At 38.8% G+C, this 26,989-nt stretch overlaps 1 protein-coding gene across 1 annotated transcript in view; it reads left to right on the top strand.

Moving 5' to 3' along the window:
* The window catches only part of LOC107283359 (dystrophin), a 336,632-nt gene that overhangs the window by 135,201 nt on the left and 174,442 nt on the right, over positions 1 to 26,989 (top strand). Inside the window, exons 3-4 of the mRNA XM_029283193.1 lie at positions 24,342 to 24,434; positions 25,550 to 25,627. Of these exons, the coding sequence (XP_029139026.1) occupies positions 24,342 to 24,434; positions 25,550 to 25,627 (171 nt within the window). The remainder of the gene's footprint in view (positions 1 to 24,341; positions 24,435 to 25,549; positions 25,628 to 26,989) is intronic.

Below are 26,989 nucleotides of genomic sequence, written 5' to 3'. Positions count from 1 at the left end.
GAGTGTTCGTCCACCCCAGTGGACGGTTCGGGCGACCCCCCACCCAGATTACCAGGGTACTGGCAATGGAATGCTCATACCAAGTGGGGGCATGGACATCTGCCTCCCTCACCCATGATGCCTCTGTAATGGGGTATCCCTTCCATCGTACCAGGTATTGCAGGGTTCCCTGTTGGATCCAGGAATCCAGGACCTCCTGAATCTCATACTGATTATCCGAGACAGGCTCTGGTTCCCCTTCCATGGGTCTACGGGAGGGCTCCTCGACCAGTTTCAGCAGACTGCTATGAAAAACTGGGTGTATTTTTTCCAGAAACCTGGGTAGTTGTAGTTGCACGGCCACAGGATTAATGACCTGTATGACCCAGAAGGGCCCTAGGAACTTTGGCGCCAGTTTCCTGCAAGGTACCTGCAGTCGCAGGTACTTCGTAGAAAGGTATACCAGGTTGCCCACCTGGACAGGCTTCTGGGGCCTCCTTTTTCTGTTGACCTGCGCCTTTGGATTTCACCAGGGCCTCCTTAACTGCACTCTACACACCCCACGTGCGTCATCCACTCCCTGGGTTGGCAGGGCAAGGGACCCCCTTGGTTGTACTCAGGTATGGGGACAAAATCTTTGCCATGCACCACCCAGAAGGAAGCAAACCTGGTGCTGCTATGCACCGCATTATTATATGCCACCTCTGCGAATGCCAACAGGTCCACCCAGTCTGTTTGCTGGTATGACACATAGCTTCGCAGGTAGCACTCCACCATGGTGTTTCCCCATTCTGCTGCCCTGTTGGTGCTGGGATGGTATGCCGAGCTGAGACCCTGGGATGACCCGATGAACTGGATGAATTCGCGCCAGAAGCAAGCCGTGAATTGCAACCCCCGGTCTGAGATGATCCATCGGGGTACTTCATGCAGGCAGTACACATGTATAATGAACAGCTTGGCCAGCCTCCGAGCAGATGACAACCCTTTACATGGAACAAAGTATGCCTGCTTGGAGAAGAGGTCTATGATAGTCCAAATGACAGTGTAGCCACGGCTCTCCAGCAACTTAATGATGAAATCCATCGCAATGTTCTCCCAGGGCCTGGTTGGGTCTGCCACCAGTTGCAACAACCCCAAGGGCCTCCCTATATGGGGATTTGTAGTGGCATAGATATGGTACGCCCAGACGTAGTCCTCTATGTCCGCTTTCATCCGTGGCCACCAGAATTGACGCCTCGCCAAATGTAGGGTCTTGAGGAACCCAAAGTGACCCGCTTCTTTTGCGTCGTGGCAGCATTGGAGCACACCCTGCCTCAGTGTTTGCGGGATGTAGAGCTTATCACCATACCAGGCCAGACCATCCCATTTCGTCAGCAGATCCGGATGGTCCCTTAACCAGGGGTCGTCCTGGAGTGCTGTCCGCAGCTCTTGTACCAGGTCACTCACTGTGGTACGGGGTACCACCCTCACCACAGCTTGGTGGTAAGGGGGCATAATTGCCTGCACCATCTCTTCTTGCTTGCTATTATAGTGAGGTAGTCTCGACAAGGCGTTGGCCAAGAAATTCTTCCCCCCTGGTACGTACCTTAGCTGGAAGCGGAACCACCGGAAATACTGTGCCCATCGAATGTGTTTAGGGGACAGGCATCTTGGGATCTGCAGTATTTCCAGGTTCTTATGGTCTGGCCAGACCTCAAACATTCCTTCGCCCCCTCCAGGAGGTGTCACCATGTTGAGAGAGCCCACCATACAGCAAGTGCCTCCTTCTCCCAGATGGCCCATGCCCGCTCGGTTTCTGTTAGCTTCCGTGATGTATAGGCACAGGGTTGCAGGGACCCCTGATTGTTCCTCTGGAGTAGAACTGCCACTACTGCAATGTCACTGGCGTTAGCTTGCACCACAAACGGTATGTCAGGGTCTGGGTGAAGCAGAACTGGCTCCCTCACAAACAAAGCCTTCAGAGTCTCAAAGGATTTCTGACATGCCATAGTCCATGCCAGTGGCTGACCGGGGCGTGGCTTCGTCATGGCCTGTCGGGTGTGGATCAGGTCCATCGGATAAGGCCACCACAGCAAACGGGATGAATTGCCAATCAAAATTGGCAAACCCCAGAAAGCTCTGTAGCTGGCAGCGGGTCCTTGGCGCCTGCCACTCTAGAACAGTCTTGACCTTATTGGAGTTCATTTCCACCCCTGCCATCTGATACCCCAGGTAGTCCAGTCGGGTTTGATGGAACTTGCATTTGGACAGTTTCACGAATAGCTGGGCCTTCAACAGTTTCTCTAACACCCGCCTCACCAACCTGATGTGTTCCTCCATGGTGGTGGTATAGATGAGAATGTCATCCAGGTACACAAGTACCCTGTGGTACAGGTGTTCATGCAACACTTCATTAATGAGTTTTATGAATACTGCGGGGGGCCCCAGCAATCCAAATGACATGACCTGAAACTGGTAACTACCAAGCAGGCAGTTGAACGCCGTCTTCCATTCGTCCCCCTGCTTGATATGGACCCCATAGTACGCCTCCCGCAGGTCCAGCTTGGTGAATGTCTTACCCTTTGCCAGATGGGCCAGGAGGTCCTTCATCAGGGGAAAGGGGTACATATGTTCAACACAAACCCCATTAATGCCTCGGAAGTCCACACACAAACGGAGAGAACCATCCTTCTTCTCCTTGAACAGAACCGGCGCCGTGATCCGTGAGCGGGGCGGTTGGATGAAACCCCTGGCTAAATTCTGGTCGATGTAGCGACACAACTCCTCCATCTCCCTGGGTGTCATTGCATACATATGGGGCTTGGGCAGTTTTGCTCCTGGCACGATGTCAATGGCGCAGTTGGTTGGCCAGTGGCATGGCAGGATGTCGCATTCTCGTTCACCAAAAACCTAGGCAAGGTCGGCATACACACCCAGAAAGCAGTTCTCTTGCCCTGTGCTGACCTGGCCTGCCTTTGCCCCTCTGCCATCTCCCTCAGACTACCTGGGGTCTTGGGTTGGTGGCCGGGGACCAACTTCAAGGCGTAGGTTTCGATAACTGCTCTCCCACCAAATCGTTGGGCTCAACTTATCCAGCCATGCGAGCCCCAGAATCACGGCCTTTGTGTGTTGGGCCCAGTCTATTACAGGGATCAAATCAAGTAATAAACCAAGAAATCATTTCAGAACCAGTATGCAAATTAAGTGTAGACCTAATTTTTCCTGCAGTAATATAAGGAATCCAGTGGATAAATTATTGCTTTGTTCCTGGCACAAGAGAGGTTATGCTACAGTGCATGAGAAAGGACCTGTATGAAATGTGGTGTGCCAACCATTCTTCAGAGAATGATTGGAATGATACACAATAGATCATTAATGGAAATAAATCTGTCAAGGTTATACATGGCCATTCCCTCACAGAAAAGGTTAATCTGGTTAGAGAAGTCATAATCAACATGCTTAAATTAGGTACAGCAAAATCATTTGAAAAGTAGCTTAGTTTATATTTCCTTGTATTTTCTGAACAGCGATAGTCTTTTTGATGTGTGGGATGTATTAAAAAACAATTTAAAAGCTACAGTGAGGATCAAAAAAAGCAAGGGCTTTGCAGAAGGTCAGTGCACTTAAATATATCAAACATAATTATCAGGTCTACTTATATTTATTGACAATGAAGACAATTTTATTCTGTTTCTTAAAAATGTTGATGAGTTGCTGAGAGAATGGAATTAAGTACTGTAGAAGGGAAATAATTTGAAATCTGAATAGAATAGAATAGAATAGAATAGAATAGAATAGAATAGAATAGAATAGAATAGAATAGAATAGAATAGAATAGAATAGAATTCTATTGGCCATGTGTGATCGGACACATAAGGAATTTGTCTCTGGTGTATAAGCTCACAGTGTAGATATAAATAGCAAGTAATAGGTCATGGGTCATAATTATAGTTACAATAATTAATCATAAGTTACAAACAATTGATAAATCATAAGAAACCAATAGGAGAAGATAGTAGAAAAGATGAGAAGATGAAAAAAAGATGAGAAATAAGACAGTGCTGTGGGAATTAAGTGTCCAGCAGAGTGATGGCCCGAGGGGAAAAAAAACTATATTTATGTTTGGTTGTTTTGGCATGCAATGCTCTATAGCAACATCCTGAGGGGAGAAGTTGAAATAAATTATGTCCAGGATGGGAGGGGTCTGTAGATATTTTCTCTTTTTGGTCCATGCAGTATATAGATTCTCAGTGTAAGGCAGGCTGGTTGCAATTTTTTTTTACTGCAATCCTAAGTATCCGCTAACGTCTGTACCTGTCCTGTTTGGTTGCTGTGCCAAACCAGACAGTTATTGAGGTACAAATGGCAGACTCCATAATTCCTATGTAGAACTGTATCAGCAGATCCTTGGGTAATCTGAGCTTTCTGAGTTGACGCAGGAAGAATATTCTTTGCTATGCCTTTTTAATGATGGTTCTAATGTTGGGTGTCCATTTCAAGTCCTTGAAGATAATAAAACCTAGAAACCTGAAGGTCTCTACTGTTGATACTGTGTTGTCTAATATTGTAAGAGGTGGTAGAATAGGAGAGCTTCTTCTAAAATCTATTATCATCTCTACAGTTTTAAGAGTGTTCAGCTCCAGATTGTTCTGGCTGCATCACAGGGCCAGTTGATCTAGCACTTGTCTATATGCAGACTCATCATCATCTCAGATGAAATCAATGACTGTTATCAGCAAACTTCAATACATTAACAGAGGAATCCTTTGAGATGCAGTCATTGTATATAGAGAGAAGAGTAATGGATAGAGCACACAGCCTGGGCGGTTCCTGTGCTAATTGAATGGGTGTTCAATGTGATTTTCTGTAGCTTCACCTGCTTCTTCTTATTTATTAGATAGCTTATGATCCATCTGCAAGTGTGGCCAGGCACAGTTACTGAGTCAGTTTAGAAAGGAGGATTTCAGGAATGATAGTGTTAAATGCTGAGCTGAAATCTACAAAAAGGACCCTTACATGGTTCTTTGGGGATTGAGGATGTTGTAAGATGTAGTGCAGTACCATATTCACGGCATCATCTGCAGATCTAATTGCTTGGTAGGCAAATTGCAAGGGGTCTAGCAGCAGATCTGTCATGGCATTCAGATGGGCCAACACTAACCTTTTGAAAGTCTTCATAAATACGGATGTGAGAGCAATCAATCTGTAGTCGTTCAATTTCTTGATGAAGAGTTTCTTGGGCACTGGAATGATAGTAGAATGTTTGAAGCAAGAAGGGAAGTAACACATCTCCAGTGATTTATTAAAGATGCAGGTGAAGATGCCAGTTGATCAGCACAAACTTTCAACCAAGGAGTTACCCTGTCTGGCCCTGATGCTTTTCCACCTTTTTGTTTGTGAAATAGTCCCTGCACATCTTTTTCTGTGATCACCACATGTGGGGGGCCCAGAGGGATAGAGTTGGGTGTAGGAGACTTAGCTGTTGTTAATGTATTTGAGATGGAGAGAGTAGCAATAGTTGACAGTGGTCTCCTCTCAAACCTACAGTAAAACACATTCAGATCATCTGCCAGTTTCCGATTCTCTTCCACAAGGGAGAGAGGATTTGCTGTAGCAAGTGATATTCTTCAGGCTTTTTCACACATTTCCTGGTTCATTTGCGGACAGCTGATTCCTCAGTTTTTCAGAATAGCTTCTCTTTGCTGCCCTGATCTCCCTTGTTAATAAGTTCCTGGCCTAATTGTACAGCATTCTATCTCCTTTTCTGTGGGCTTCCTCTTTGGCATGGCACAGATGTTTGAGCTTAGCTGTAAACCAAGGTTTATTATTACTAAAGGTGCATGATTTTGGTTGGCACATATAAGTCCTCACAAAAGCTAACTTATGATGTCACAGTGTCAGTGAGTTCATCCAAGTCTGCTGAGGCAGCTTCAAACAAATTCCAGTCTGTGCAGTCAAGGCAAACCTATAGCTTTAATTTTGCCTCTTTAGTCCAAGATTTCACTGCTTTAACTATTTGTACATATCATGTATGTGTGTGTGTGTGTACACACACACACACAGAGTATATACGTATTTGCAGAGGTGGCTACAGAGATTTTAATGTAGATTCAGCAATGGATAGGAACAAGGATCATGATTTGGCCATATTTGGCAGCTAATTAATTAATTAGATTGGCTGATAAGATATCTTTTTTTAAAAGTCTGACTTCAGTGCTATGGACCTTTGGAAAAGTCTTTCTTAGAAAAAAGATTTAAAGTTCTACTTTTTAAAGTTTTATTAAGGTTTATAATATAAAATACAATGAAAATAAAGATTACAAAAAGGAGGATTACAGGATGGGGGAAAAAGGAGAGGGAAAAAAGGGTTATTTTCTGATTCTTTCCAATGATGTAAAATACTAATACAATTACAATTCAACTTTTTACATTACCTATAATTATTACAAATTCTATAACTACATTTTTTTAAATATTCAAACTAAATTCTGAATTTCACTTTTTTCTATTTCAAGCCTAAAAACCAGAAACAATATCTTAATAGAAATAAGACCAAATAAAATTTCTTTGTTTAAAACAGTTTACATTGCCATCTTAACCAAATCTTTTTTTAACTTTTTACTGTTTTGGAAAGTTAATAAGATTTACATTTATTAAATCTTTCTAAATTGTCATCATTTGTATTAATAAAGATCACTATATTCTTTCAAATTCTTTAACCTTGTAGGGAAAACACTTTTATATTCATCTTGAGATTCTAAACATTCCTTTAAAAGTTTTATTTTGACATAAAGTTTTGAAACTTTAAATTTGTTCTTTTTTTCTATTATTGTTTTTCCTGTTAACTACTTTGTCAGTAATATAATATATAGAAGATAGGACAACAAGTTGTTAATAGATTTAGTAATTTAAAATTTTTGGGAGAGCCTGTTTTGCAAGGGGTGGGGACTAATGTTGTAGTAATATATTAATCAATTTGCAATAGTGGTGAATATCTGTGGCTTGGATATAGGATGAGAGTGAAGGTTCGTTCTCCGATCTTGTGGCTTGGTTTCTGAACGTTTTGTTACCAGGCTAGGTAACCTCTTAATCAGAGTTTAAGGGATGTCAGTGTCAGTGTTCTTCTGTTTATAAGGGCTTCTGCTGTGGGTGTGTCAAGTGAGGGTCTATGATGGGTCTTGTAATGGGTCAGGCATGAGTCATCAGTGAGACTTGTGATGGGTCTTGTGATGGGTAGGTTAGATCAAGTCAGCATCGTTGGGAGGTGAAAGCTGGTGGGAAGGGGGCTTGCATGGGTTGGTTGAGGGTCGGTGCTGACTCTGGTTGACCATGCAGTTGATTTGGATTCTGAGGGGTTTGGTTGTAGGTCAATGTGTCTGTTGATGGAATTGCTTGTGGAGCACCAGGCTTCATCTCAATGATACCAACACCTACCAAATAATCCACAATGATCAAAGACACCTTAAGGAAAATGGAAAAAAGAAAAACAGCTAACACCACTAGAGAGAAAGCACATGCAACCACACGACTCCTCCACACCCAGGTTCTACGGCTGTGGTGGTGAACCTATGGCACATGTGCCACACTGGGCACGCAGAGACCTTTCTGTTGGCATGTGGGCCAGAGGGATGCTCCTCCCCCTTTCCATATGCACCTGACTAGTGGGAACTGGAGAGGGCAGGAAAACTGAATTCAGCAGCGCTCTCATGGGAACAGCTGTGAGAGCTGGGCGGGGAGAGAGGAACCAGTATAAAAGCAGGTTTTGGCGGGAGTGCAGCAAGAGAGCGAGTGAGTGGGGACACGCCCTTTGGAAGCGATGGTGGGTGTGAGTTTAGAGAAGACAAGTAGGATGCAGTGTCCATTTGCGCGCTTTGCAGAAGGCTAGCAGGGGAAGGAGAACACGTACGTTTGGACTTTGGAGAAAGGGGGAGAGAGAGAGAGGAAGGAAGGAGGGGAGGGAGAAGGAAGGAAGGAAGGAAGGCCGGGCCCACCAGCGCTGCTGGGCAGATGAGCGGCCAGGCCTGCCCGGGTGACACTGAAGCCAGCCAGCCCTTCTGTGAGAGTGTGGGGGGTGGGGGCGGAGAGTGGCTACCCCTGACCACCACGCATGCCTGTCTTCAGGCTCCCTCGGCCTCTCCCCCCCCAGGCTGGGGCAGGTCAGATTCCCCTCGGGGTCAGCGCTGCACCTGCCACCAGCCCATCCCTAGCCAGCCCTCCTCCTCCATCCTCCTTGGTGGTGCTGTGACAATGGCTTCCCTGATCCAGGGTCATCTCCTTTCAGGGCCTCTGCCAGGCGGATGGCCCACTGCCCGGCCAAAGCCGGGGACAACGGCTTCCCTGCCTCGGCTGGTCTGTGATCCCACCTGCCGGGCGGGGAATCGGCAGATCATCCCACCCCGCGGGCCCACACTGCCCGTTCTGGGGTCTTCTCCTCCTTTTGCTGCCTCTGCCTGGAGGCTCCCATCCCTCTCCCCTTCGGGTGCGTCGGACTGATCGGAAGAAAACTTTCACAGCCATGAAGGTGGAAGGCAGGTTGCTGCCGTGGCCATTCTTCACTCTGGGTGTTCCGAGTACAGCCGGTGTGCCGCCTGGCCAAGGCCGGGGCTAACGTTGTTGCGGTTGCTATGCCTGAGAGTCGGCCTCTTTCCACACCACCAGTTTCCTGAGACATACTCTGGGGTGGTGGTTCAAAGCTTTGAGCTGCCTCGCATGGCCACGCTGGGGACCAGGGACCAGGGACCTCCTCCTCAACATGGCAACGGCGATGCAGGCAATGGTGGAGGCGGGAATAGTGGTGGTGATGGCAGGAATGGTGGTGATGCAGGCAATGGCAGGAATGGGGGAGCGATGGCGGAAATGGCGGTGGTGATGCAGGTAATGGCGGTGGTGACGCAGGCAATGGCGGAGGCGGGAATGGCGGCAATGGCAGTGGTGATGCAGGCAATGGCGGTGGCAGAGGTGGGAATGACAGGAATGGTGGCAGCTCCAGCAACGATCCCTCTATTGTCAGGCCAGCCAGCCACATAGTAGAGGAAGGGGCGGCCGGGTGTCTGGAGCTGCCTCGGTTGCTCGCTGGTCTCAACTGGCCCCAACAATGCAGAATTTGCACACCAGCTGCCCATCCTCGTGGCAGCGAGGGGTGGGGGCGTACGCCACAGTGTGAAAAATGGCCATACCCACCTGGCACTCGGCATTGCATAAATGGGTTTTGGGTTGCAGTTTGGGCACTCGGTCTCTAAAAGGTTCGCCAGCACTGTTCTACGGATTCCCCAAAATACACAAGAACAGGATTCCCTTATGCCCATTTGTGTCTGTCTGGAACATCGACATACAAACTAGCAAAAACCCTGCAGAAGAAACTCAGACACCTGGTCAACAACTTAACCCACTCAATAAATAATTTCTCCAATGCATCAAACACACCAATAACAACAAGGAAAAAATTATGGTCTCCTTCGATGTCACCACTCTTTTCACTTCAATTGAGGTGGTGTATGGTTAAACAAACCATACACCACCTTCTCACTAAACACCATATCCACTACAGAACACTCCATGCCCACAGAAACCACCATGAAATTCCTGGATCTATGCCTCAACACATACTTCAAGTTCAATGGGAAAATCCACAAGCAAGTACAAGGCACACCAATGGGATCACCCATATCAGGCCTAATAACAGAAGCAGTCATGCAATGACCTGAATCCATAGCTCTACCCACCATCCAACCAAAATACATTTGAATTGGTTGACACACTGTTAGAATAAACATGGTTATTTTGATGATAAAAGCAGCATGCAGAAAAATCAGTTTCATGCTTCAAATCTAAAATCAACTATTCTATATCATGTGCTAAAGTTCAGGGACAGATCAGTTATATTGTAAATTTATAAATAGAATTTCTTCTAAACACTTGTTAATTGATAATAAGCATAAGTAAATGCTCTAGGCACCTTTGAGTAAATGTATAGTTTGTATATCCCTTTCCCTCAAGAAAACCCTTTGTTTCCTTATCTTTGCAGTAGTCTTTATGTGTCTTTCCCTGAGAAATATCATGTTTTATGTAGGAAGGCAATGATGCCCGGTGCTGTCATAATGCTTTTTACAGATGCTGCATTCTACAAAACTGGAACCTAACTTCAAGGTCTTTAAAACGAGGTTGTCTGACAAGTGTGACGTATGGAGCACTTATAACTGGGAGCACTGTAAAGTATTATCATTGTCCAAGGATAAAGTACAGAGCATGATTATTTTTGGCTCTTCCCTCCAGAGTTTAATCATGCTGCTTTGAATGTTGTGAGAATTGATTGTAATAATTACAACCAATTTCAGTCATGTTAAGAAGCTGCATAAATTATGTCAGAGCAGTTTGAATGCTACAAATTTTGAATGGTGTTGAAATGAATTCAAAAACTGTCAATTATTACTTCTAAAAACACTCTTGAGGCACAGCTGTTCCAAAAAAAGCAAAAAAAAAAGCATGGGGGGATGAAGAGCAAAGAATGATCTGCTTAAATTTATAGCATTCTATTTTGAAAAGCTTTCCCAAAAAGTATAATATTCTTGGCAGTTAGACACATGACAGTTAGACAAGCACACACACAACACAGAGAGGTTTTGTTTTGGTTTTTAATATGTACAAATGAACTAATTAATGACAAGATATAAGCTTTTAAAAGAGTAACCCACATTTTGACATGAAGGCCATTTAGGTGAGGAAATAATTGCTTTTTGCCTCTTCTTATACTGTGCATCAAATAAAATTAAATGGCTATGGAATAAGAGACCATTGTAATTGATGCTGTTTAACTAAGTTTTTCCAACCTAATATGACATATCATTGAATAATAGTTAGTCATTTGGATCTGTGGACTCTTAGAAAAATCTGGGGACTGATATTGACTGCCAGTGGTATGTAATAGGGACTAAATACCATGTAATTAGGAAAATGACTATCATGGTAATTATCAGAGGCGACAGGTGGCTACCCGGTTATTGCTGCTTTTGTCTGTCAGCTACCATACGTCTTTACTCTTGTGGACTTGGAAACATTTGATATTTTCTAGCTTCTGCTCAGAGGCTAGTTAACAGCTGTCTGTTCATTAGATAGTAAAGGTTTTCATTTCCTCCTACTATTCCCCTCCAGTTCAGCCATATCTTCCTCTGTTCTTTGTACCAGCTATGCTTACTGAACAATGCCCTACTTATCCAGAGTCTTGACTGATTCATCACATGCATGCATGCACATAAAGCAGTTTGTGATTAAATATCATCTGAAAACTTATCCACAGCAATAGTTCAGTAAGTAGCTCTCCACATAGATTTGTGATTTGTAGTTTTGCTCCAGTAGTACTCAGTTTATTCCTGTGGGCTTAAAGCTTTTTGAGGCAGAAACCATAGTGTAATTCTTATGAATATGAAGATCAACTTTGGTCCAACAGCTATTTTGAAATGAATTAAAGCATTTCTTTCTCCTTTATTCACTGTACCCATAGCTGTGTCAAGAGTAATTTCTTCTTTATCAGATGTTGGCTGGTTCATTATAGTCTCTCTGTTGATGGATTGGTAGAAATGTTTGTGATATCTTATTGGATATTCTTCCTGTAGTCTGCAATTTGAGCTTTGCATTTGCTGATTTTATTGGTGATGGCTGTTATTTTCTGCTTTCTTGTTTCCACTGTTTCCTTGATCTTCCTTATCTCTATGTGATATTTCTTGATCAGCATTCTTTGGTCTCCTTGTTCTTCAGCTTTTTTTTTCTTCTTTCATCTATTACAGCTTACTTACATCTGAATTTATCTCGCTGATCTTATTTTCTATCCTGATTTTCCATTTTGGTCATGCACCATTTGGCTTTTTTGTTGTTTGTTGATTTTGTATCCAAGATCATCATTATAACTATAGCTGTGCTATATATCAGTTGGTTTGTTTCTTACAATGAACTGGCACTTACATTTGATATTATAGTATGAGCATATTTTAATACTTCTGCTAGCTGTGTTTTTTAATAAATATTTTATTAATTTTCTAGTTTTACAATCATAAATACTTAATAAACAACGTGTTGTCCTGGGTCCATTAGTAATTCAGTGGTACATATTAACTTCTTCAATCTAGATCCAATATTACACCATCCAATGCTTCTTCTCTTCTTCCAGTAGTACACATTTTTCCACATTAGGCAAATACAATTCTTATTGTTGTTAATACATATACAATTGAATATCAACATCTTTGTTACATTTTTCTAATAATATCAATAATGTTGGTTTAAAATATCTTTTCTAACCAAAATATATCTTAATTGCATTTGCACTTAATATCCATTTGTCCAATTAATATCCTGTTTTTCCCACTTTTTTAAAAAAAATTAATTTCCCATCAGTGTTGAAAATGTCTCTATTGCTTATAATTTCTCATAATAAGTTATATTTGGGTAACTAAAAGCTTCCCTTATTCAAACCCATTTAGCATATTCATATTTCCTTTCTCATACCAAAATATAATATTCTAGTTATAAATCCTATCTTTCTAGTTATAATAATACTTTTATTTCTAACAATTATCTATTCTCAGCCATGTTCAAACATCTGACTAATAGTATAATATCCCATCTAATGGGTCAAAACCTCTATTTTCTTCAGTCTTACTCTAGCTTTCTTCCCTTGCCAACTAACTTTCTAAGTCAATGCATTTGAATCATCAAGTAATTCTTCCTTTATTTTTGTGTATATTGTTTGGAATAAGAAAGACAATTTGATTAAAATATTTTTGGAAGAACGCTCAACCCATTGATATTAATTAAACAGCCTCCCTCCTTCTCCAATTTTTCTTATCCTCAAGTGTGTTCTGAGATCTTGACAGGTAAGATATCTTTTCCATTTCCGATATTATCGCTATGTCTTCTAATTCTTCGTTTGTCTGAGTCTGTCTGTTAGTTCCTTTCTTTAGGTCCTCCATCTTTGGATCTGCTTCCTCTGAATTTCCTTCTATTTTCTGGGTTGCTAGCTCCTTCTCTGTAGTCATTTTCTGAGTTTGTAGATTTAGATTAAAGAATTGTTGTTTTATCTCCTTTGGGTTATTTTTAGTCTCATCATGAGCTAATTCAATTGTCTCTTGTATTGATTTTAACATAGAAAGAATTTCTTTCTGAAATTCATCAACATTTTCTTGTTGATATGTCATGCTAGGGACTTTGGAGACAGGTGTTAAGGATGGTTTTTTAACATTTGAAGCTAAGTATCCATATTGTTTTTGTATGTAGTCTTTATAGTCCAATCTATTTAGGGATTTAAAAAGTTTCAGTCAATTGTCATTTGAACTCCTAATTATCCAGCGGGCCTATCAGTCCGTCCTTAAGTCTCTCCATAGCAAATATAAGTAAAGTTCAATTTTTTTGATTTTTTTCTGTCCAATGAAAAACACATCATTTCTATCCAGAGAGAGAAGAGCAATTAAAAATTGTTCAAAGTATTCCATCATCTCAATCAATAATGCATGTTTCTTCTGTAGGGAAATAGCTCCATGACACAGCTCTAAAAGTCAGTTAGTATTTATATTCATAGTCCAGACAGGCCAGTTTCAAAATAGTTTATTGTCTCTGCCACACAGATAAGCAGCCCAAAAGGGGTTTTTTTCTGCTACCTGTGTTTTTTTAAAAACAAGGTTCAGTGTAGCCAAACTTATTCTGTTTTGTGCTGTTCTAGTTGCTCAGTTATTCTTTGCTTCAGTTGAATGACCGCTGCATAGAACAATATACATCCAGATAAAACTGTAATCTTCCAACATTCTCATGCTATAAAGACAAGCTGCCTGATATGATTGACATCATGAGATCTTTTCAAATGAAGAAATATTGGCCATCCTGATAACCAATGGTAGGCATGAGTAGACTGTCAAAAAAAAAAGATTGTCTCTATGAGAAAAAAAAATGAAAGAAAATCATGTTGAGTTTTGATGTGAAGTATAGCATTAACACATCTACTAATCCTGCATCAAGTTTCTGAAAACATTTATCTGTATCTCATCATGCTCTGACTTGTCCACTTCCATCTAAAGATTTCCATCTCTCTTCCTTTATGTTCAACTACAGTCTTTCAACTACTCAGAATATTTCTTCAACCCTTCAGTATTTAATCTTTCCAAAGTCAAAGTGCAACATCACTAGTAATCAAAGAACATTAACATTCTATAAGGCACTTGACCATCCACGACACACTCATTCTCAACCATGATACTCAACTTCAAAACAGTACTGAATTTTAACAGTTTCCTGCTTTTAATCTAATTATTTCAAGAGCAAAACATAAACTGGAAACTGGAAAAGAGAATTTGAAAGAGCATTTTATTTTAGTATAATTTGTTAGATATATGTTAAAAGAATAGCACTAGGCATAAAAATAAATTTAACTATTATTTTAAATTAAATATTAATTTCTCCTCAATAACATGTAATCTATTAAAGATAACATCAAGAAAGGTAGAGGAAAACAGAGAGGGTACAAAATGTGTCATTCCCATACTCAAGAAAAAATAAAAAAGGACTAGTGTTAATATTATATGATTAAATTCCAAAGGAATTTATATTTGGTTGTCACAATAACATAAATAGTCCACACTCAAAATTCAATTATCAGTTATCCACAATCTGGATAACAACTATGCTATTATAGCTGTTTTTATAGGATGAAAAACAAAGGAGCAAAGGGTTTGGTTAGGGTTTTATTCTTTCCAGTGCCAGAACATTTCAAAAGGACATTTTGTCTGAAAATGCTTGAACAATAACAAATCTTTAATTCTGAGCAAGGCCCTATAGTCAACCTTTTCCCACTTTAGAGGAATTTTAAGTTAAATAGATTTGTAAAGTCTGACTTGATATTGTTACTGAATTTCAATGAAATGATTTCAATTCCAATTTTAGCAATTAATTTTAATGGTTGCAACAAATAAATTTGAGACTTTTCAAACTGAGTTATGAATAATAATATCCCTTTATATCAGAGGTTACCAACCTTTGTGGCTTGGTTGCCAGTGGGAAGAGGGGAACTGGGCCATGTAAGTGGTGAGCTGGTGCTCATGCACACATGCACATCTCAATTTGTGTGAGTGGTGGTCCGGCACACAGCTCAACTTGTGAAAGTCAAGCTGCACTCATACACGTGCCCAGGCTTGCTGCTTGCACAGCCCCTGCTTTATATGATTACTTATAAAGTCATAAGATGATAGCCTTCATCTTTGTGTTTTCATGTGATTCAAGGAATTTAATACTGCTGTTTAAAAAAAAGTGAAATGTTTCACCTTCCATTTACCCTGAAAATGCAAAGAATTGTTTAAGACATTTTCTATTTTATTCTAAAATAAATTGTTGGTATTAGCCACAAATAATAACCACCACAACAATAATAGAACAATTATGTATTTCAAAGTGGCTTCAGTTCTAATTAGTTAAAGATGCTACCCTAGAACTACAAACGGAACTCCAGACTCCAGTTGATCAACCTACAGGCCAAGGAATACCAGAGGAAGAACAGACTAACACCAAAGAGGACTTTACACAATACCACATACAATTTACTGAGATGGAGGAGTCTTATCCACAACTCAATTATAAACTTATATTGGAAAAAATCATCGAAGCTACTGAACAAATGGATTCCAGAATGATAACCAAAGATGCTACCCCAAATCCACAAATTGAATTCCAGACACCAACTGATCAACCTATAAGTCAAAAAACAACAGAAGAAGAACAAACCAACATCAAAGAGGATTTTATACAATACTGCTTACAACCTATTGAGAATCCTGATGAGCAAAGAGAGACTCTAAATCATATGCAATTTCAAAAGCAACAGGAACTGATCTGCAAACACGATACATTGAGAATTTTGACAACTATGACAACTAATTAGTAACTATAACACTGGATATGACCGACTATGCTACCCAGATGATATTGGAAAAAGGAGAAGAGGAACAAGATCAGACTGAACTGATGATAAACATGCTTAATCAAACATTGAGATTCGAATTGTCAGGGCAACAATCTAATAACTACAAAGGAGCCAGTTCCTTTCAAAAATTGCTAATTGGATACTCTCCCTTGACCCCAATGATGAAGGGAGACCTGTTTGATGATATAGAGGCCCAGGTACGGCAGCCTGCTTGGCACAAAAAGAAAGCTAGAGTTAGATTTAAAAATAGAACTTAAGATTACATTAATGGGTTAAAAAGATTTTTAGAGATATTGATTGAGTTAGTATTTAGGATTTAGGATTAAAATAAGAAATAGAACACATTTGTGAAATAGAGTAAGAATGTAATTTTTGGAATAATATGGTTATCTCAGATATGATAATTATTTTGTAATGGAATAATAATAATAATAATAATAATAATAATAGTAGTAGTAGTAGTAGTAGTAGTAGTAGTAGTAGTAGTAGTAGTAGTAAAGTTGGAAGGGACCTTGCAGGTGATCTAGTCCAATCCCCTGCTCAAGCAGGAAACCCTATACCATTTCGGACAAATGGCTGTCCAGTCTCTTCTTAAAAACTTCCAGTGTTGGAGCATTCACCGCTTCTGGAGGCAGGTTGTTCTACTGGTTAATTGTTCTAACTGAATGAGATTAAGGAAATGGAATTGTGAAATGAAGAGCCATTAGGATAAAAAATAGAACGGATTTGGGAAAAGTAAGAATGTAATTTTTGGAACAATATGTTTATTTTAGATATTACAACTATTATGTAATGAAATGAGGGAAAATTGGGTTACCTGAAGATAAACAATATGGTCATTTAAGGCTAATTGGAATATGATAATTGGAATTATGTAAAGCTTAAAAACAGGACATGGATCTGTATAAGTAAAAGGTTATTGATAAATGTATTGATTGATTGAGCTCTAGTTAGAAATGTATTAATTTTAATATTTTATATTAATTAAGGGAAATAGAGAGGGAAACTTTAAGGAGTTAACCTGAGGAATATATTTATGACTTTGTTATTGGATTATTAATTACCCCATCACCATGTTGTTTCCTAAGCACTTGGATGTAAAAACTGAAAAATCAATAAAACTTGTCTTAAAAAAAAAATAATATTTTACAAATTTTATGAATTACTTAAGCATTAGGTATAAAGGAAAACTACATTTTCAAACTTTAGATTAAGACTTTCTTTCAATTACAAATATCAAACTGATGAAAATCCACTCTAATTCCAATTGACTCATTAAGTTTAAGTCACTCCTTCCAGCTTGTCTTCATGGTACAAAATCCTTTTCTTCTCTGTAATGTTTGTCAAATAGTTATAAACTTCTCTTTTTCTCAAGGATTTCTCAACCTTGTTAATATCCATGAGGAAAAGATCCTAAACTTGTCCTTTTAAAAGCTGCAAATTTTCATGGAGGATTTCAGTTGTGTTGGGAGGTTTCTATTTAAACCATGAAAACTAGTGTCAGGTTTATATTCCAAAAATACAGTTGACTCCTCTGTATTGTCAGCTACTTGTGAAATTGCCTCAGTGGTTTGATAACTTTCTATACATATTTGCATCTCTGAAGTAGTTTGAATAGTCTTTTTAGCATCCTTGGAGCATAGCTGTTCTATGAACTGAGGGATTTTATTCAAAGATTTTTCAAATACATCTCTAATAATTTGCTCCTCCATCATCTTAACTCCCTCTTTAGTCAAATAGTAGTTTTTTTTATAAGTCACTTAAGAATTGCTGACCAATCAGGAATCATAAAAATCTGAAAGTTTTAGCCACCCACAGCAAAGCAGACCAAGGTACAAATTACTAAAAATAATAAACTAAAACCACAACTTTCTGCCCTTATATTTCTCCATCAATTTTTTAAAAGATAGTCTACACTTCCTTACTTTAGCTTGCCTTAGCAGCCTTCTTCCTTATTGTTTAACATGAAGAAATTACCAAAATGATGCAGATCTCCAAAATGGAATAAGAGGCTGTAGCTAAAGAGACCCTCGTTTGGCTTAATAAAGATTAGTAGTCCTTTAAAATGATTAAGAAATGAAAGGCACAACTTACTGTCCATTTGAAAAAAATAAATTCTGAAATGGCTGCTTCTTCAACAATGAACTGATTGCAGCCCTGCCCTCCAGCTTTCACCACGCAGGCTGCTTTGAAGTGCAGCTCCTGAAGCTACTTGCAGACCTTTGCTGTATCAGAGGATCATGAGAGATAATTCTAGGACTTTCCCTAACCCAGGAGAGTCATATAAACTAAAGGAATGCTAGTTCCTTCTGTTGATTTATTATCATATTACTAAGACTGCAGTGGTATACCATAGAATTAATAATGGAATTGACCATTTAATCTTTGGAGTTGCAATAGGAATTAAAATCAAAGAATCAACAGTAGATAACAATTTAGGTCCTGCTATAAGAGATCCACTGAAAGAGATACTGTTTTACTGTCAAAGTGCATTAATTCTTTTATGTTGTGTTGTTTTTTTTAATAGTCATCTTACTATGACATAAATTCAATATCCTTCATTCTTAACAAAAGGTAACATCTCTTGTCTTTTTGTATCACTTCAGTTATTTGCAGAATACTGAATAACTTCCTCACCCTACCCCATCCCATCTCAATCTTTTTTTTTTCATGGTAAATATTTTAACCCCTTCAGTCTCTTCTTATAAGGATTCAATTTCTAGTTACCAAATAAACCTTGTAGCCATTTTCTATATCTGTTACATTTGTCTGATTTTTTTTAAAAAATGTAGTGCCTAGGACTGGACACTAGAGTTGAAAAATTGGGGAGGAGGCAATGTTTTTCAACCAAGTCAAAATAAAATTCAACAGTTACCATAAAATTGGAAACTTATGCAACATAAGATTGTGTTGGCAATTTTGATGCTAGATGAGTCGTGGTGGTACAGTAGTTGGAAGGCAGTATTTCAGGCTAACTCAGTGCTCACTGCCAGGAGTTCAATCCTGACCGGCTCCAGGTTGACTCAGTCTTCTATCTTCTGAGGTCAGTAAAATGAAGACCCAGATTGCTGGGGGCAATATGCTGATATTTATAAACCACTCGGAATGTGCTACAAAGCACTATGGAGCTTTATAAGTCTAAGTGATATTGCTATTTGCTCCTTCACATAGTTGTCTGAATTTGTTTGTGATCAATTATTTAAGTTCCTGCTTGGTCACAGACTTCTTTCTCAAGCACCTCAATAGAGATGTTCAGTTAAACGTTTTGCAACTTTTTTTTAATCTGAGAAAGCAACATGATTGATAAGGACATATGTTCTTATTTTACTTAAAGGAATTGCACGTATAAATATAACCTCTTTATTGGAAGATGACTTTTAAAATAGTGAACAAATAGAGGATAAAAAAAATATACTCTTCTGGGGATATAAAATGAGCTTATAAAATCACATAGCATACACACCAATTGCATGTCCTCTTTTGCTGCAAATGTTTTTTGAAACATTTTTAAACATCAGATAAAACAACTGAAAGTTATAAAAGTAACAAAAGCATAAATCTCTGATATTTTTACAATCCTGTTACTAAAACTGACTAAAGCTCTCTTACACTCAAGGGAACATACTTTTCTTATTCTTCTTTGGTCTCTTGGCATTAGTATCAACAAATCTTTAATTTAAAAAACCCTACCATATTAGCTAAAATATGCAGCACTTTCTCAGTTCAACTATTTTGGTCATGTATCCAAATCCTTTCCAGGATGGAAAATGCATGGTCATTCCTCTAACATTGTGCATCCAAATATTTTTTGGTAAAAAATAAATAAATTCTGGTTGACCTTTGGAATAGAAATAGCTGTAGCATTTGGTATGTTTACTCTTGCACATATTCTCTCTGAAAAAGATCTAAATAATTTATTGGTAATATGAGAATCCAGCAATAAAGAAACAACAGAGAAACTTATTGATGGGACAAAAACAGAGGACTCATTTGGAACATCAGTGAATATACTCTGAAGTTTATAATACAATCTAGCAGTCTTGTATTACTTAGTGTGATGGAATGTGTTTATAATGTAATTAACTACAGTAACATAGCAGGTTCCCAGAAAGAAGAGAGTGCATTCCAAGGAAGGTGTGAGATAAGAGACAAACCAGTCCAAAGCTTGATCTTGGGAAGAAAAAAAGATTTAGAATAACTACTCCCTAGAATCTCCCAGGATGTATGTGTTAGGATAGGGAAATATAGGTTTAGTCTGTCCAGATTCTGTCTACATAATTTAAGCAACTAAAAAAACCTGAACTTTGGCTGGAATGTATTACATCATTCTTGACCTAGGGCTAACGCTTAATTTATATAACTGAAATAAAGACTACAATTATAACCAAATACAATTATAACCAAAAATAGCAAAAAAATCTGCCAGGTGGTCTCTTTATATGGATAATTTGAAGCTGTATGGAAAAGCACAATTTGAAATAGAATTTCTGCTCAACACTATCCATATATACAGCCAAGACACTACAATGAAATATAGACTGGATAAATGTACCATCATTAATATCAACAGGAGAAAGATCTTCATTAACTAAAGGAATCAAGATGTCCCATGGAAATAATGTCAAGTCTTGAGAAAGAAGATCACGTCAAAAATTTGGGCATCCTTCAAAGTGACATTAAGCATATTGGAGTCAAAAAGAAGGTTAGCAGTGAATACTTCATAAGAGTCAGGACTTAAAGTCCGAACACAGTGGAGGAAATGCCATCAAAGCAATTGATATTGGACACTTCTAGTCATTAGATACAGACCTAGAATAGTGGACTGGACTCAAGCAGAACTAAAAGCCTGGATAGGAAGACCAATAAAATAATGAGAAGGAATCGTGCCCTTCATTCACACAATGATGTTCACAGACTTTACTTACCAAGAAGCATAGTGGTTCTGGAATGTTGCAAGTAGAGCAGATAATTTAAGAAATAAAAAGGACATTAGAAGAATATCTGAAGATGAGTGAAGAAGATGAACTGAAGCAAGTACACCAAGAAGGCTTACTGAATACAGGAGAGGCCAACTGGCCTACAATGAAGACCAAATAAAGAATAGAAAAGAGACAGAGCAAGGCAAAGTATTACATGGTATGCATGTATGTGTGTGTGTATAAACGCATACATATACAGAGGGGAGGAGAGAGAGGAGAGAGAGAGAGAGAGAAACAGACAATAGATGCTGTCTCTGCAAAGAAGCTGAAAAAACAGTGGACCACCTAGTTAGCTGCTGCAAAAAGCTTGCTCAGACTGACTACAAACAATGGCATGACAAAGTAGCAACTATGGTGCATTGCAATATGTGCAATAAATACCATTTGTCTTCAAGCAACAACCGGTGGCAACACAAAATATACAAATAAGAGAAAATGAAGACACTAAAGTGCTCCTGGACTTTAAAATTCAAACAGATTCAAACCTACCATATAACATCCTAGACTTAATTATTGTAAGATAAGAAAGACAAAAAAGTCTCAATAAGAGAGGTTGCAGTACCCGAGGGCAGCAAAATAGAAGAGAAAGAACTGGACAAAATCATAAAATATAAAGGCAAATAGAAATAGAACAACTCTGGCAAGAGAGAGCAAAGGTAGCATCAATAGTAATAGGTGTCTTGGGTACAATCTAAAAAGAACTGGAGCATCACTTGAACATCATTGGCATTGACAAAATTACTATCAGTCAGTAGTGACAGGCAGCTTTACTTGGAAGAGTTTATATCCTTCTACAATACCCTGAACACCATCAAACAACTTCTTCTTTCTCAGGTTCTTTGGAAGAACCTAACAGGGAGATAAAAATGCCAAATTCTGTCTAAAGATTTGGCTGACCATACAACCAACCACAGTAATAGTATCCAAAAGATGCTTTTTCATGAGGCAACTGGGCTTTCTTGCTTTTCTTCAAAAACATTTTGCTTCTCATCCAAGAAGCTTCTTCAGCTGAAGAAGCTTCTTGGATGAGAAACGAAATGTCTTCAAAGAAAAACAAGAAACTCCAGTTGCCTCGGGAAAAGCATCTTTGGAATAACTATGACCTGGATGACTGAGAATTTCCATAGACATTGTAATAGTAATAAATAATAATGAAATAAATAATTTATGTATTCTAAAGGTTGCTCAATTTGAATGGGATCCACTTCCCATCAGCAGATCACTTTATTATTACCAGGTTCAGTAAAACGTTGAAGAATGCATCCTGTGGAGAGGTTTCTGATGCACCCATACATTTGGTTTGCCTGAAGCACAGGAAAAGTTACCATGAATTTTAAAATGCCCTGCTTTGATGTTTTATTTATATACATTATAATATCTCTATATCTGTCTGTCTATCTATCATATGTATCATATAAATGAAATATTTTAATGCTCAGTTTTACCTAATATTTACATTACAAAAGTTATAGTGAAAAAAAGTCGCATATTATTAGCTATTGTGATGAAGGCATCTCTGGATTCGGTGCATGCTTATAAAATAACATTGCATGTATTAATTTGTTTCTCCTAAATCTTCTCACGTGTGAATGCATACTTTCCAATAACCTTGAAAATGCAACATATTTCTTGTCTCTTCTGAACCTTTTCTACTAAAGATTTATTGATTGTTGATCTGCAGAAGACATTCAATCTGTTTCTGAAAGGTGACTTAATTACCTCACCACCAGACAAATAGCAAGCTTACTATTATAACGAATGCTGGCAGAATTGGGAAGGTTTTCTGGTATATAGGTGATCATTAAGACTGTGTGTTAAGCATCTCAATATCTTTTTTTAAAAAGACTGACTTGTAACATATTGTAATTAAATGTTCTGGTGAAAATACTTATTTTTCTCTATAATATTAACCTCCTCTATGATGATTCATATGTTATTAAATTAAATCAGAAGGGTTTTTTAAGGAAAAATACTAATGTAAGATATAAGCAGCTATCACTTGAACCATGGTACGAAATATTTCAGGAGGATGCTGTTTAAGTGAAGGCTTTCACGGTCTAGTCCAGTGATGGCAAGCTTTTTAGAGACCGAGTGCCCAAAAACTGGCCCTGCCCCCACTCCACCCCCTGCCCTGCCCCCACCCTGCCTGCCTGCAGGGCCATTCACTGCCTCCAGGGCCTGCTGCAGATCACTCAGGCAGCCCAGCAGCGCCATGGCAGCCACGCCCTCTGCCTGCACCCTGCAGCATCAACTGTGTGCAATGGGGCATGAGGGCAGAGTCTTGTCTATGCTGCCTGACTGCCATATCCTTGGCTGTGCTGCTCCGCGTGGGCCACGCTCGGGGGCAACTCTCCTCCAGGGGGGCTGCTGGTGAGGAGGGGGTCACAGGGGAAGGCAAGGCTGGGGCAACGGCACGTGTGCCCACAGAGAGGACTCTGAGTGCCACCTCTGGTACACGTGCCATAGGTTCGCCACCACTGGTCTAGTCTGTAGATCTCATCCATAAATACTTGCCTTCTCTACAACAAGACAAGTTACTCCTGAAAAGTTTTCTTTCAAAACACCTCTGTGTTCTTATTGTTTGGCTTTGCTACCATAGCAGGATTTTTTTTTTAATTTTATGAGTATATAGCACAGTCTTGCTTCTATGTCAGACTTTTGTGAGAGAAACCCTAATGTCTTTTACATCAGAGGCCCCCAACCTTTTGGGCACCAGGGACCAGTTCTGTAGAGAAAGATTTTTCCACTGACCAGAGGGGGCGTGGTTTTGTGTGCTGCCTGCATCCAGCGGATGGGGCTTCACTTGTTTGCGTGGCCCGGTTGCTGGCATACCGCGGCCCAGTGCCGGTCCATGGACCGGGGGTTGGGGAACCCTGTTTTACACCACCGAAACTCATCTTCAGAAGTTACAACTTCTGTCCTTAAAGAATTACTTGTACAATAGATTCATGAATAATAGTATAAGAGATCATTGATAGATGCTGCCATAGATGGAAATTTGTCATACTCCATTCTGGTATCAGCAATGATAAGAATATATTCATTGTTTAATTCCTGGGTAAGTATATCAGAAGCGATGTAACAAATATATTGCTAAAGGAAAGATTATCTGGCTATATGGGAATAGAAAACTAGATAGTATTCATTTGTGAAATATTTTTTAAATTCATGAGTTCGAAAGTGCAACATAAATGAAACAGGCAGTATTGCAGATTATAGAACAGTATCTCATGAGAAATGTACAGTTTGTTCTTTTGTCTTAATCTACCTAGTTTGTGAGAGAATCTTATACCTGATGTTTTTCATAAATTTAGCAACAAAATAACATATTTTGTTGCTAAAAGTGAAAAGCCAGTTTTCTTATAGAAAACTTCTTTCTGTATGAGCAACTGACATAATATTTTCTTAATAGTTTAGCATACAGTCTAATAAATTTCCTCTCATTTTAGTTTGGTATTCATCCAATTGAAGATCTCTTCAGAGATTTGCAAGATGGTCGAAAGCTTTTGGAGCTCCTGGAAGGTCTTACACGCCAAAAACTTGTATGTATATACCTATCTACTACCTCAAATAACTTTGCAATTCTTCTTCATATAAAATTCATTGTAAAATTAGCATTTGTGGATCTTGTACCTGTAACTATGTTATACTATTTTATAAACATATATATTGCAATTTGTGTAAGTTGCTGATGTTTTAAATTTCTTTATGATATTCTCTTCCTTTTCCTAGCAAATGCCCCAAAAGTTTTCACATATTGTCCTCCCTTCATGGAAACTTGCAGTGACAGCATTTTCTATTACTGTCCTTTTATTAATGTATTTCATTGTATAGTGAACAAAAACATGGAGATATCATGTAAATATGTCTAAAAATATTTATAAAAGATTTATATTATATATATTATTTCTGATTTTTAGATAAAAATATACTATCCATGTATTCAATATATAGAATTGGATGATGAAATTTATAAAATATTCCCATTTCAAAGTTCAAACTGATTTCAACTGCCTCTAGTGAACTCTATTGTTATAGCTAAACATATGCATATTCCAAAATAAGGGAGAACAGTTATTTTCATCATTATTGACTGTTACATTTCTTTATTTTGGTCTGATTCAGAATAAGAAGATTGTCTTATATACAACAAAATGCATAAAATACTAGGAAGGACTTTTCATAGATTAAAAATATTTATAAAAAAATTAAATATAATTAAGATGAACATATGTTTGAAAACTACAGTAGGTTTGTTGGTTTTCCTAAAAAAATATACAATCATATTTTATTAACATAATGTAGACAGAATTCTCTGTATCTAATCGTAGTTTGCATGTGTAAAACCGGAAATATAGTTTTTCTCTATTTTTTTTCAATGTCACTCAATCATTTTTATGTAAGGAACTGACAAAACTGTTAGTATGATTCAAACTTACAATGGAATGAACAAAACTGATTTCAGTTTACCACTCCCCTGATTCAATATAGTCACCGTTAAATGCAATAGTGAAAATATATTACTAAAATAAGGATTTATGTTTTTAAGCTCTTGTTGGTTGTTACAAAGATGGTGTAAGCTTTCTGTCATAAACATATTAAGTACGTGAATGATTTTTTAAACAAAAATAATTGAAATAGCTATTTATATTTATAGGGGAAAGAAAAGGGCTCCACTAGAGTTCATGCCTTGAACAACGTCAATAAAGCACTACAAATCTTGCAGAAAAATAATGTAAGTAATAATTTGCATGAATCCAGAGTACACAGAGTTTGTACAGTGGATAAGATTCAGTGTAATCACATGAAACTGCAATATGTTCAGGAAATGGTCTTAAAAACTGTTTATTCAATTTATTATATATATATTATATATATATATATTTAACTCTTTGTCAGAAAAAGAAATTTGGATTTAAATGTTTCACAGTTGCGACTTGAGCCTGCTTAACGCCCCTAGTTGGGGGGCTGCAAGGCAAAAGATATTGTAAAAAGTAAAACTGCAGTATAGCAGTTAAAATGTCAATCAGACCGGTCTGTCTGAAAAACTTCCTGTATATACTCCCTTGACTCGGCTGGCAAAGAGGGGAGGAAAGCCTGTGGCTTGGTGGTTAAATCACTGCCTAGTATGTAAACTGCCCAGGTTCGATTCCCATAAAGGGTGCGGCTAACTGAAGAGAGCAGAACGAGCTCGAAATGGCCATCTTAGTCTCCTAATTTAATTCTTTAACTCTTTGTCAGAAAATTTTTTTTGTATACATATACAAATAGAGGTGAGCCTATGGAGCTGACTATGGGTCTAAGTGGGGTTCCTTCTTTGTGTATGGTCTCCCAAGATACACAAAGAAGGAACCCCACTTAGACCCATAGTCAGCTCCATAGGCTCACCTCTACAAAACCTAGCCAAATTTCTCGCCAAACAACTACAACCCTATGCAGAATCCATCACCTCACACGTCAAAAACTCATTCCAGTTCATAGAGATCATAAAGAAACAAAACGTACAGCCCAATGACCTACTCGTGAGCTTCGATGTCATATCCCTCTTCACCCAAGTGCCAATCAAAGAAGCCTTGACAGCTATCCAAAACAAATATAATCCCCCCAAGCACATCCTAGATCCTACCAACCACTGCCTATCCAACACATACTTCATCTACAATGGACAAAAATACAAACAAATAGAAGGAGCACCCATGGGATCACCTCTCTCACCTGTCATTGCAAACCTCTACATGGAACACTTTGAAACCCAAGCTCTAGAAAAATCTGATCACAAACCCAAACTTTGGCTCAGGTACGTAGACGACACCTTCATAATCTGGCCACATGGGAAAGAAAAACTGGACAACTTCCTCACACACCTCAACAGCCTACACCCCAAAATACAGTTCACCGTGGAAACAGAAGCTAATAACCAACTTCCCTTCCTGGATGTCCTAGTCTACAAGAAATCCAATGGCTCCCTAGGACACACCATCTACCAGAAGAAAACACACACAAACCGCTATCTGCACGCACTCTCACACCACCACCCAGCACAGATCAACTCCGTAGCCAAGACACTCATCTCCAGAACAAAACGCTTAGCTGACGA

The sequence above is a fragment of the Protobothrops mucrosquamatus genome, unplaced genomic scaffold (assembly GCF_001527695.2).
Source record: "Protobothrops mucrosquamatus isolate PMUCROS unplaced genomic scaffold, P.Mucros_1.0 scaffold34, whole genome shotgun sequence".
NCBI lineage: Eukaryota > Metazoa > Chordata > Lepidosauria > Squamata > Viperidae > Protobothrops > Protobothrops mucrosquamatus.
This window is presented reverse-complemented; position numbering and strand designations above follow the sequence as displayed.